The sequence below is a fragment of the Dufourea novaeangliae genome, unplaced genomic scaffold (genome assembly GCF_001272555.1).
Source record: "Dufourea novaeangliae isolate 0120121106 unplaced genomic scaffold, ASM127255v1 scaffold228, whole genome shotgun sequence".
Taxonomy (NCBI): domain Eukaryota; kingdom Metazoa; phylum Arthropoda; class Insecta; order Hymenoptera; family Halictidae; genus Dufourea; species Dufourea novaeangliae.
In genome coordinates, this window is record NW_015374150.1 from 3,636,136 (window position 1) to 3,649,381 (window position 13,246).

The 13,246-nt window shown below is 33.5% G+C and overlaps 2 protein-coding genes across 2 annotated transcripts; both read right to left on the minus strand.

Annotated features, from left to right (window-relative positions):
- Window positions 1-5,280: 5,280 nt before the first annotated feature.
- On the minus strand, window positions 5,281-6,560 carry LOC107191707 (WD repeat-containing protein 82). The gene has a single exon (XM_015580806.1). It carries the CDS (start codon window positions 6,226-6,228, stop codon window positions 5,281-5,283), a length of 948 nt encoding a protein of 315 aa, XP_015436292.1. The 5' UTR covers window positions 6,229-6,560.
- Window positions 6,561-11,141: 4,581 nt separating this feature from the next.
- On the minus strand, window positions 11,142-12,895 carry LOC107191731 (transmembrane protein 189). Its single transcript, XM_015580830.1, has 4 exons — window positions 12,664-12,895; window positions 11,957-12,168; window positions 11,595-11,813; window positions 11,142-11,436 (listed from the first exon to the last, which is right to left on the minus strand). Exons 1-4 carry the CDS (start codon window positions 12,893-12,895, stop codon window positions 11,176-11,178), a joined length of 924 nt encoding a protein of 307 aa, XP_015436316.1. The 3' UTR covers window positions 11,142-11,175.
- Window positions 12,896-13,246: the final 351 nt, after the last annotated feature.

Here is a 13,246-nt window from a genome sequence, read left to right on the forward strand (position 1 = left end):
TTATTCTGCGCGCTAAATCGTTATCAGCCAGAAAAATTCAATATATTCTTTCCTCTGTGTTTTTTTATACACTTCAGAAAAAACATTAATTAAAAACCGTCTAATAAACACGTTGATATGTTGGTATGTTTATTTATCAGTGGAAGAGAATTTTATCTGTGCCGCGTATTCTCTCGGCTTAGCGAACTGGAACGTAGATAAATGCGGTCACGAAAAATGTTCACTCTTCTTTACATTTTAAACGGAATCTTGCGACATATAGTTTTACAAAACAGTACGGGAATTTTTTTTATGTATATAATACAATCGTTCTGATTCATAAATCTTTTACACTATCTATTTGTACACGTGAAAGAAAAACTTAGTTCGTGAAGGAAAAGCACCCTGAGTACACATATTAAAGAATCTGTGAATTTAAGTAATATTTAATTATCCGAATATTTTGATTGGTTGATTAGAATAGACTATTTTAAATACAACCTAAAAAAACATGAAATGGAAGTTCCAAAACTCGTCTCTACTCCTTTCACAGTGAAAACCAATAGAATGGCAAGCCACAATCTATAACACGTTGTTTAATTTAACCCTCTATAAGCGGATTTTTCGGATTATAAATGATTGTAATTAAAAAGTTTTTTTTTAATTCCACGTTCAGCAGCATCATAATCTCAAAACTCTTTCTTATATATATATATCGAAACATTTGCTCCCAGTTTGGTAGAATAAACAATTTCATCTAGGATTATACTTCGTCCAAATGGGAGATCTCGTTGCTACTCGTAATTTGATTACATTGTGAAAGGATTAAAAAGAATGCAACGGTAAAAATCTGTGTACTCTCGAGTCAGTACCGGAAGATGCTCGTATGTCATTGTTCATTCTGTCGAACTGAATGCTGTGTAAAAGACACTGACACGTTTCATTTCTTATGTTCCTAGTCCTCTAAGAAGACATTCTACCGTGTAATTGCGCCCTAATATTCGACTGATTCTAATCACGCGAGAAATGCGAATGTTCAATGTTAAGAATTAGTACCACATACTTCTAAAGACTTAACGTAGGAACTTAGACACGTATGCATACACTATACGTGGTATCAACATAAGCGTTGAAACAGAAATATTTTCACAGGCAGACCACATTGGCGAATCACGACACATTTGGCATCTTCTTTTTTTGCCCAATGAACACATTAACAAAACACACGGTCTAAAAAACTTATTAAATAATCCTCGGTAGATAAAATGTGAAATTCAATTCTAAATTCCTACGTTAAGTAGCCGCATAAATCGTAGATTACAATAGGAGCGTAAACGGAATGTCGCGTATACGAGGCACAACATTCTTTTTCCACCCAATTTGGCCTTTTTCATTTAATGGTCGTGAATGAATGACAAAGTAGACGTATCGACAATAAAATAACATTGATGCTTTTCTTTTGTGCTGGATTGTCTCTAGTGCCCAGCTCGCACGCGACAGAATGAAAAATGTACGATCGAAACATCGAAAAATTCAAATTTGTAAAAAAAGAACGTCTTGTATTTTTTGTGTTTTCCTTTTCTCAATAGATATATATAGATATATATATATATATATGTACAAAGTGATCAGGGGACGTCAAATAATCTCGATAAAAGAGGGATCGCTAGCGTTTTTTACGTCCTAGACTTTGGAATACGTAAAAAGACTCGATCGATCGATCCGACTTCCGTTTCCGTTAACGAGTCGTACGATCCCCGATCGGTCGATATTTCGCCGGAACTTATCAGAGCGTATGTACAAATTCAGTTTTCTCCGTTTTTTTCTTCTTCTGGGAACACATAGTGTTTCGAATATGCTTGCACGAGTTACAGAAAAATCCGCTGTTATTAGTAGACTGCAAATTTTATGCATTCATTGCAAATTCGGAATATCCAGAATGTGCTTAAGTAAAATATTTCGCCAAGGATCGATATTGTTTTTGCTTTTAGTATTAATTTCATACGTATGTTAATTAACAAAACGAATTATTCTTTGGATTCCAGCTTTTTGTAGAACTTGTAAAATCGTATTCGTAGAACCGTTATGACACAAATGTTTCGCAGAACCGGTCAAGATAGGAATTTGCATATAAAATCCACAGTCTATTCTATTAGGATACCTTCGGTGTTTTGGGACATTCGTTCCAATTTAGAAGTTGGCAGTATGACGTAAGAGTGTTTAATCTATATACGTGGATCGATCGTGTGTACTTTTGCCTCGAATAGCAAGACGCATTTGTTGGTTGTTTTTTTTTCTCTCTTTAAATAACATCGGTATTCCTCATTCGTTCGACACAGATTAGAATCGGGATGTAATTGCGCGCACGCTGTTCCACCATTTAGAAAAATACTATTTTACAAGACGAGGCGAGAACTTTCGCGCGTTCGACGCACAATGTGATGCACTCGACACCGCGGAAAACTCGGAAAGATACACAAGCAGACACACGTTTACGTACAAAGAGGAGGACATTCTCGTACATACACACTCACGCACACACATACACGCATGTCGTCGGTAGAATCAATAAACAATACGCAAATCACAATCGTGCGTACACGCATACACGCGCGCTTTTTCGTATAGTATATTATAATTATTAGACCGAAGATTTTATGCATTTATAGCACGTATATTTAATGGGGAAAACTACGATCGGCAGTAGCATTTTTGTATTATTTTTTTAACATCTCAGGTATTGCTACACCTTGTCATAAATAATCACATTAAATATTCTGCATTTCATATATTCGTCTGCCCCACCGAATGGAGCACGAAATTGTTCTATTGTGTTTTACACATTTGAATGTACCCGTAGATGCATAAAATCCACGGTCTAATAATCATCTACTCTTGAATAAAGTATGTTAAGGAAAACGTCTAGGAATTCTATCTGACATTATGAATATAATGGTATATACACGTATGATGAAGACAAGACTGTAGAATCGAACAGACAGAATGTACACGAATAAACTGTAAACACGTATAAAAGTTACACAAAATTGCGTAATACTTTGTCAATGGAATTCGCGGAACTCCTGGAAGAATGACAAAAATATTGGATAGTTCATTCTAATGAACACGTGTACAGTGAAACGAGAATCTTATTAGTCTAATTCAGTTGTATTGTATAAAACGATGGATTGTCAATCGTCTAATTTTTTCATTTTATTTAAAATATTATTCGTGTTTACCTGTCTATTCGAACACGCCTGTTTCCTTATTAAAAATGAGATGCCATATCGCGATGACATAAACGTTAGAAGGCGATGGTAGAAAATGAACAATTTTGGATTTCGTCATAAATCTAAAATGTTTTTACACATCACATATTCATAAGGTTTAAGAAATCTGAATATGCACAGTTATATGTCCATCATTCGGTGAGAAAGTTATAAACAAACTATGGAATTTATGTAATGTTCACGTGTTTTTTTTAATTATGTAGGTTGTTCGTGTTATTACTAACAGGCGAGGTATTTAATGGAAGAGGAACAATTTCACTACTTTTTGTAAAGAACACAATATCAGTTTTTTTAGATACACAATAATTTTCGAATGACAAAGATTGCTTTGAACTTTTTTTATGAAAATGGACGGTGAAAATCAATTTAAGGTCACACGAAGTTAAAATTGAATTCATCTTCCGTCTTGAGAGTTACTGTTATATGATATAAAAAGAAAAAAGAAACAGAATTTCCTATTTGAAAAACGGAATATCAACTTCGTTATTCAAAAATCGTTGCTAAACTTGTGTAATTATGCATTCTGGGTTCTTAGAACTTATAAATAAATGATATGTAATAATTTTACGTTTCCAGCGAGGTCCTAGATTTTCCATTTTCTACCATTCTCCTTTACTGAACTACCGTGAGACATAACAGCACTTCCTACTGTCATCGAATGTTTCTCACCCGGCCCGCCGGTTCCACGCATGTAGATTAAAAACGATACCATATCTAGAATAATACATACATAATAACGTAAGTGCCATCGATGGCAGTATACTTTCTGTATTACTATACCTTTATCGCATGGAAGTCGTAGAAATACGTGATACCTTACTGCCGTCGTCAATAGTGTCTATTTTAAACGTCCGCGTATTTACTGAGCACAATAAATAAGCTCGACAGCCTATCGTTTTTATACGCTTAGCAACACGTCGTTGCACGCCGTTTGAATTTTCGAGCAGACACTGTTATCGATGAAGTTTCGAAAGAAATATCCCTGATTTCGGACGGTCACTGGGAAGAAATATAAACAACCGTAACCAACCGCATGATTTTCAATCGACGCAACACGATCATAACAATTTCTCCATGCGGAGTATCAGCGTGGCTGCAGTTCATTATTTCCAAATACCAATATTGTAGAATTGGACGCGCGCGTATTTTGCGTGTGTCGCGGAACTTCGTGTATACGTTAGCATACAATAAAACATTTCTTCTCGAGTATCAGTACAAATTCACCAACCTTTTTTTCATGTTCTTCCTTTGTGCATCAAACTCGTTTCAAATAAGCTGATTTCCGTTGAACACTTGCTTCGTCGTAAAATTGTATACTACATAAGTGTATAACATTGTTGGAATATTGTATTGCATGCCAATTCCTTTTTTTTTCGTGAACCAAAATGTATCTTGTTTGATATGACTTAGTTGGAAGTACAACCAGAGACGAAGTATAATAAGTAGCATGTGTAAAATCATTGATTGCTTAGAAGTCAATTCAAATGTACAATTCAAAGAGTTTTTTGCAGCATACAGTAGACAAATCTGTATCATTATACTACACACAGGTACACAAGAAGGAATTATGTACATAAGATGACACATTCAAATACTACCAATATTTGTAGTATGCTTTTGAGAAAGAAGAGAAGCAATGGTATATCACGGTTTTTAAATATTGACAAGGTATTATGATGGTCACGTTCATCGCACCATACAGTACATGACGATGAAGATGGCAGAAATACGTAAATGGTACACGACGTACTCGAAGCGAGTCAATGAGCCAAGCGGGCCGATCCTGGATATTACCGCAACTTTTCTGCTCCTTCGGTTTATTCCGATACCGGCGTCTCATACGTCGGCTACTGTATTTTGTACATAACCTAAATGCAATTTCTGCTTGTTTTATATACTCAAGAACTATTCACTGTCGTTTCTTCCTTGAACATATGAGGCTTACAGTTTCTTGTTGCACAAAATTAGGTTAATTCTTGCGAGCTGTTGCCCAGCATTTGATGCATTAATTTTATGCACTTTCGTCGACTGTTGGTAACCAAAATGCCATGTTGGTGCAGGCCGATGCGAGCATCATGTACTTAGGATTAAATTGAATACATTGAACAGGTGCAGGATGATCACCGTTTAACACGCAAACCTTGTATCCAGTCTCAGCATTCCATACATGTACTCTACCATCTGTTGATCCACTGAATACAAACTGTGAATCGGGACTGAAACTGGCCTCAATTGCAATTCCCTTATTGTTCAGATAACCAGCAAACGTCTGTAAGGGAGTACCATGAAATGCATCAATCAAACGAATCGTGCTGCCATTTGTGGAAATCAAGATAGTTTTGCCATCTCTGCTGAACTTCAATCCTGTCCAGTCACATTCCTTTTCTTGTGACAACTTAAACGTGGCAAATGGCCCCTTATCGAAACTGCGTAAATCATACAATTTTATGGACTCTGAATTGACGCCTGCAGCAAATATCAGACCCTCGGGATCGTAGGCAGCGACCGGGCGTCCGGAAACGTTCATTACACCGTGGCAATTCGGCGAACGTAGATCCCATAGTCTTAATGATTTATCTAGAGAACCAGAAAGAAACGTATCTTCTATAGGACTGATACACAGCGACACAACTTTCTTGCTATGACCCGGGAAATATCGTATGTACTTGTTGTCGTGCAGACTGAGATAACGAATTGTATCGTCGATCTTGGTACTGCTGTGTATCGCTGTATTCTTCGCATGTGTGAAGTGAATTAAGTCAACACCGTACTTCTTCGAGTTGACTGTACGCACCTGAGTGCCTTTCTCGCAATCATATATCACAATCTGATCATCCTCTGAACAAGAGATCAAAGTGTCCCCGTTCGGTGAGAAGTCGATGCTGTTTATGCGGTCGGAATTTTCACGAAAAACCTTGGCCACCTTGAAACTTCTCACCACGTGGTCAACGAGCTTCATGGTGATGGACGGCGCGATATCCCTTTCGTGCCGTCCCCTTAACCTTCCCGCTTCCGCAATTTCTTTCTCTTTCCTTTGGTACGGGCTTAGGCGCCGAGGCGCGAACCTCCCGAGAAGGGGTCAGGGGTTCGACTATGTGCCACTATTATTCACCTCGCGAGAAAGAAAAAACTCGCGGGGAGTTCAAGGGGTCAGAGAATCCGAAACGGATCTGAAACTACTGATCAGTTGCCCTTCGGTTACTGAATTCCCTCTTTTTCTCAGTATCAGATTTCTTTTTCAACAAATTCGCTTTACTTTAATTTGACAAAGGGATACTTCAATGCTTCCCTACGAACGGACGCCGACAGCAAACTATCGTCACACCGAACGTTCAAGTTCTGCCAACTGTTTAGAGAAATGGATGACCAATTACCATGAACATTCTCAGAATACTGAAGATCGTACCGTGAGTAGAGCTATCGATCTGCGTTGACGTCTCTGCAACGCCTCTTAACAGAAACTGCCTTATCAGCGGAGCCGAGGAAAATTTAAAATTGAAAATTTACTAGTGATATTTAATACAATAAATCTTGAAGTTAAAGTATTATTTGCTGTAATTGATAAGATGGAAAATTTTTATTTCGTAAATTTATTGTGCGGTTTTCATTTTAAATGCAGTTAAATATTATATTGTGTTTATGTGATCGATACATTTACACTCGTATGAACTGTAACAAATTGAAAAACAAATTAGAGAATAATGTGTTAACCATTGCAATATACAGTGAATAAAAAAAGTATTTGAGCGCATATACTTTCTAAAAGTAATTTCATAGATTTCTATATAGATTATGTTATAAAAATTTCCATTGTCTTATTCTATTCTCTCATTTCTCTCGCTATCTAGACAAAACAAAAAGCTTGTTATGAACTTGCTGTTAATGCCGCCGAATCGTACACTCGTAGCGAGGAAGTATTATGGCATACGTAGCAAATACTAAGCATATTCGTATCTTTGCACTCTGACTCTATTATAACAACCGGTTAGAATAAGCTTGGTTTATAAATGAAACAGAATATCTTTGCTAAAACACAGATGTGCGTTGCTAAAATAAAACGTAGAAAAGCGATGGTACAAGAGGTATGTATAATATAAATGAATACTTCACGATTTTATTAAGGAACTATTCGATCCTCTTCTTTTGCGGCATAAAGTTCGTACAATATCAGTACTTAAAAGGTAATTCGACATTAACGAATATTAAATTTTCGTGTGCAACTTCACTATATAAATTATAAACATGTAAAATTTGCGATATCACAAAATAATGTCTTTGTCCCCTTTATGCCTTATCAATTGCATAAAGAAGAAAAGTACTAACATTGCGAAATCATAATTAGACAGCACAAATATTTCTATATTAGTATAAAATACAAGTTTTTAAGTTTCTATTTGACTAGCACTTTGACACTGTCAAAGGCATTGTTGTGGATTATTAGTGGAACAACATTAACTAGTTTTAAATACATAAGGCTTATTGTTTCTTCAAGGTTCATTATAAACTTATTATATTACTTATATACATACATATTTATTATCTTATCAAGATAATAAATTTTGATTATATCAAACACATGCACAATGGCAAATGCAATTTTTTTTGTCAGTCAAGTTTTTCTTGATACTTATGATTAATTATGAATACAATAAATTTTTTTCAGTAAGAAGAGATGTATTTCATTAAAACAAAGAAATAAAAGCATTTTGTCATCAGTCTCTTTAACATTCCTGAGACTAATACATGCATCTAACAATTTATTGTACTATAGCTTACATATGTTACTAATATCAGACATTAAAATTAATATTTCCGTTTTCTTTTATATTCATGTTTTTATCGATTGCATAATAAATGAAGTAACTGTATTTTTTATGTAATGTATCTTTTAATGTGTGAACCTTAAATGCACTTTATGCTACACCAAATTAAACAAAACAGCGTATCATTTTTATTAAATCTGTTACAAATTTCATTGACTTATCACACAGTTTATTTGCCAGAAATTTTCATGAAACTGAATGCAAAATTTTGCTTAATATTGCCATAATGAGATTACATTAAAAGTGTTTGATTATAATCATATGAAAATAGGTATGTATCTTTTGCAATTAGAATTACATTCTTAATGTATGAAATTCAATGTATTTACAGCCATTATATTTTTTCTTTTATTTGAACTATGAGGTTTATACTTTTCATTTATAAATTTAAGCTTAAAAACATATATTTACATCAAAATATTTTGCTGAAAATCCAAAATGATTAATGCCACCATTTAAAATTGTATTTGAAGTAATCACTATATATTTTCTAAAATCGAGACTAACTTTCGAAGTAAATATAGCCTCAAAATATTAAAGCTTAATATTATTTTTTAATAAACATTTCCTTCGTTTTCATTTCATAAGGCTGATGTTAATATTGACTGCCATTAAATTTACGTGTATATATATATACAGAAATCATTTAAATAAAATAATTTATAAATTAACAATGATCTTCGTGCGTTATTACATATATAAATATTATATGTAAATAAGTATCTATTTATTTAGACATTTAATTTGTAAAATATTAGTGCAATAAATATTTTTATATACTTAGGCTTCTGGAATGTAAATAAGACATTTTATTTTAGTTGGATATTTCGTGTTGTGATATTAATTAAATTGATGAAATAATTATGTAATTAGCATATGTCTATGCTTCCTTTACATATAATTTTCTATGTTTCAATAGTCTTTTTCTTCGTTGTTATGAATATTGTAAGCATCTGCTTCAAACATTCAGTGAAATATGTGACTAAATAGTTAGCAACATTTTGAATACCTATAAGTAGTTTTCGATTTTTCGGTTTTTCTTGATTAATGACACCTTGTACAGTTCTATTATCATGTCATTAATTTAAAGATTTTTTTTAAAAAACTACATTTGCAAAAAGGAATTAGAGTTTGCAATAATGTCGTTAATATATTGCATAGAAAATTAAATTAGCAAAAAATATAGTTCTGTGTTTCATTTTGCTTTGTGTAATTGTTAGTTAACTATTAAATAGACCTATGTAAAGAGAAAGCTTCAGTTCTGGCACGCATTACTATATGACATTTCTTTAAAGTTTATACTCCTTTTCTTTATAACAGTAACAACAACAATAACAATTACAGTACTTATAATAATTGCAATGTCTTATAATTATTATTTTGTTCAAAAGACATCACTAATGATTCGCTTGCAAGGAACATATATTATGGTAAAGCTCTGCATAAAGTATACTGAAAGTCATATAAGGCATTCAAAGTGGTAGCCAATAAAAAATATAATAGGTATAAAAATTAAAGTCACCAGCATATAGTTTAATATTATTATATGTAAGTAATCAGCTAAATTCTTATGATTATTTGTATATCAGTATACTTTATCCAAATCAAACCAATTACTTTAGAAGACTGCTGCATAGAGCAATAGGCCCTTGTTTGGTCCCTGAACCTAAAACTTGTACTTATATTTAGCACCTTATAATGTTTATGTGTGTTAGATCATATGTCATGAGCTAAGAAATGTAATTAGCGAAAAAGAACGTATTGAATAAAGTTACAATAAGATGTATAGGTGATGTAAAGTTTATACTTGTATACGTAATACGAAATTCTTGTTTTTACTGTTGTCAACTGATGGTGATCATTAGCCAGGAGCCTATAGCTTAAGGCAAATTTGGAACTATTGAATTAAATTTGTATTATACATCTTACAAATTCTACATTGCATACTGTTATACACATCTTAGCTCAAATTGTGACAATACAATCCAACTGTCTAGGCAAAATCAGAATCGAAGCCCCCATTGCCAATTTGAAAGATTGTAAGTATTTTTGAAAAGGTGTGAAAATAAATATAGAATATACATTTATTAGTAAATATTAAGCTAAGTCTTTTGATTTAGAAAAGAGAAGAAAAAGTATCTGATTTTACAGTGTGAGTGTATAAACAGGTAATAACTAAATTGACAATATTTACTTCAGATAAGATATCGCTATTACAAATCAATACTTTTTATTCTCGATTTCAGTGGCTCAACATTTTTTCAGAGGTTCAGGGAAATTGGTGACTGTACTCAAGCAGTTACAGCAGACTAGGCTAGTGTATAAATTTTCTTTAGAAATTACACTCTTTAAATTTGTATGCAAATAAATGTAAACAACGAATTTTAAATTAATTTATAAATACTTATGTATAAATATATATAAACGTGCATACACATACACATATAATAATATACATGTATGTATTAATGCTTATGATTAACATTTAATTTAATTTCATAGCCACTGGACAATGCATTCTATAAATCATAGAAAGTCTGTGATATTATTTTCTAAAATGTGTGCAGTATTTTAATTTCAACTTCATAACTTTTTAAAATTATTATGTAAACAGACAAATCAAGACTTTTTTGCTTGAGTTTGTGCTACTTATGTAATGATTGTGCAGTGCGAACGTATAATTGCTTAATCTGTCAGGCCAATTGTTAATTCATAGTTACACAAACATGATTTCGTACTCACATATTTCGTCTATAATATATATATGTGTATATACACAACATATATACCATATATACATATCTCTATGTTATTGCATATACGCATTATAAATGTGTAAACTTCAAAAGCATTTTCAAGTATATAATACTAAATGTCTTTAATCATGCTATCTATTTTGTAGGAAAGGCCTCGTAGTGCTAAGTGTAAGAAAAAAAAATTACATTCACGGGTTTAACCTTCCTCTCGGTGTTTGTAATTTCTTACTATATCTTTTCACGAAGTCATAAATCCATAGAAATCTTCACTTTTTGCTAAATTTGTTGTTTGTCCATAAAAATGCATAAAACAATAAAACACAGTAATCAAGATCGTTTCTGTGCCCACTTCAGATCGTCTGCTCTTGGTCTACAGCCGGTAGTTATTTCAATTATGGCTTCTAAAATGTACCAAAAACGAAGCTTTTCTAACGGCCAATTCAACCATCCAGTAGTAATGCAGAAGTAAGTTTCATGCGGTGCAACATGGTGCACACGATGATGCTTTCTGGGTAATATAATTCTGTGTTCTTGTAACCAGACAACCCAGCTAGGTAGTCCAAAATATGTGTGAGACCATTTATGTATCTAAAAAAAAAATATTTTTTCCGAATTATCAAGTTCATGAATGATTATATAAAATAAAACTACATCTTTTTATATCTTGCATGTCGTGAGAAATATACATGCACTAGAAATATCCAATTGTTTTATGTTTCATTTTCACAAAATTTATATTTATTTACCTGATTAGTCATTGCTACAAAAATTGCAAGTAGAAACCAATAACAAGTCCATACAAATTTTTGCTGAATTTCTGTCTCTGGGAGTGTTAAAAAATCCCATGTTAATTTACAAAGGAATGGTATTGTGACCATAAAATTATCACCATTAGTTTCTATGAAGTCATGCCTTGTTATACTTGTGGGATCAATATGATGTTCTCGAAAAGGTCTCAAAAAATTCTGAAAATAATATTTCAATAATTAACAACACAAGAAAAAAATGTGTAAATTTTTGTATCCAAGAAAAGCTTTCCCTGCAAAAAAACTTCCAGCGGAAATTACTTATGATTTCATGTAATAGTTTCTTGTGCATTATGTTTTACCTTTCCTAAAATAGGAAGTTCCACAGAGCCCCATGTATCGGCGGCCCAATGGACTAATCCAGATCCAAAATCCGCAGTTACGATGCCGCAAAACGCTGCCATCGCTATAGGACTTAAGTTTCCGAATCGTAACCTGACAAGGATAAATATTGAATTGACCACCATGAGCGTAATGCAGATACCGACGCAAATACACTCTTGCGTTCTCTTTCCTGAAACCAAAAAAAAATATTCAGTACTTAAATATAGTCGTTCTCCCTTATAATTGCATATCGAAATAAAATGATAATAATGTCTTTATAAGTATTGTGCAGTATAGATACAAAGATACATATTGTTATACCGCTCTTTATTTTTGCACGCAAGCGAGAATTCCAAGGTGCGACTGACGTATAGCCAATGCTTTGGCAAGTATCAAAATCAGAAAATATACATACAATCTGTCCTACGTATCGTGTGTATGCTTCTTAAACATTTTAAATAGACTGTAATCATAACTGTTAATTGTTCGAAAATTTGACAGACAACAAATATATGTCGCGAGAAATTTTAACGCAATGGACAGTAAGGGCCGAAAGTATTCGTATATTCGTTATTTAATTCCGCATACTTCCTATACGAATACTTTTGACCCTACCTGTGTACTTAAAAAGACACGTTTGTTAAAAAACAAAAAAAATAGAATATGACTAGTACTATATAAGTACCAGTGCTGTATAGATTCGCTAGTTCTTGGGCGCCTTTGTGATTAGGACCCCATCTCGGTACGGTTCTGTCCTCTTGCGAAGTCGGTACCACCGAGTTGGCATTGGGATCGTCCTCGAGCATCGAATTCTCGTAGATCTGCCGTTCGGTTTTCACTGGCGCCAAGAAATTCGTTGCCATCGAGCACGCGGCTGAAGCCGCTTGGCCTAAGTTCGCCACTTTTATTTCATCCATAATTATCACTGTTATTAATTCGGAGTAAACGATAAAAACACATGCATTCCTCTGTTTTCTTTTTTTACTAGGCGATGTTGTTCTGTTGTCCGTTCAACAACATCGTGAAATTCTTCCTTCTCTATACGTGTCTGTAGAAACATATCATGCTCTTTATCGAATGATTTGTTTACAAAGTGTCAACGATCTTTTAAATTTTGCATGTAGACACGGCCATAACGTGTTACACATTATTCGATGAATTTTAGCATCATCTGTCGTTGAATCCATCTGTCTTTTGTGCGATTTCACCCTCCCCGATTATCACATAATTATTGGCTGGAATCGATGATTTTGTTCGTCGTTGTTTCG

Coding starts and splice junctions, on each gene's coding strand:
- LOC107191731 (XM_015580830.1), bottom strand. CDS start 12,895: ATGGATGAAATAAAAGTGGCGAACTTAGGCCAAGCGGCTTCAGCCGCG. Junction 12,169..12,663: donor AGCGAATCTATACAGCACTG/GTACTTATATAG, acceptor TTTTGGTTTCAG/GAAAGAGAACGCAAGAGTGT. Junction 11,437..11,594: donor TTGTAGCAATGACTAATCAG/GTAAATAAATAT, acceptor TTTTTTTTTTAG/ATACATAAATGGTCTCACAC.
- LOC107191707 (XM_015580806.1), bottom strand. CDS start 6,228: ATGAAGCTCGTTGACCACGTGGTGAGAAGTTTCAAGGTGGCCAAGGTT.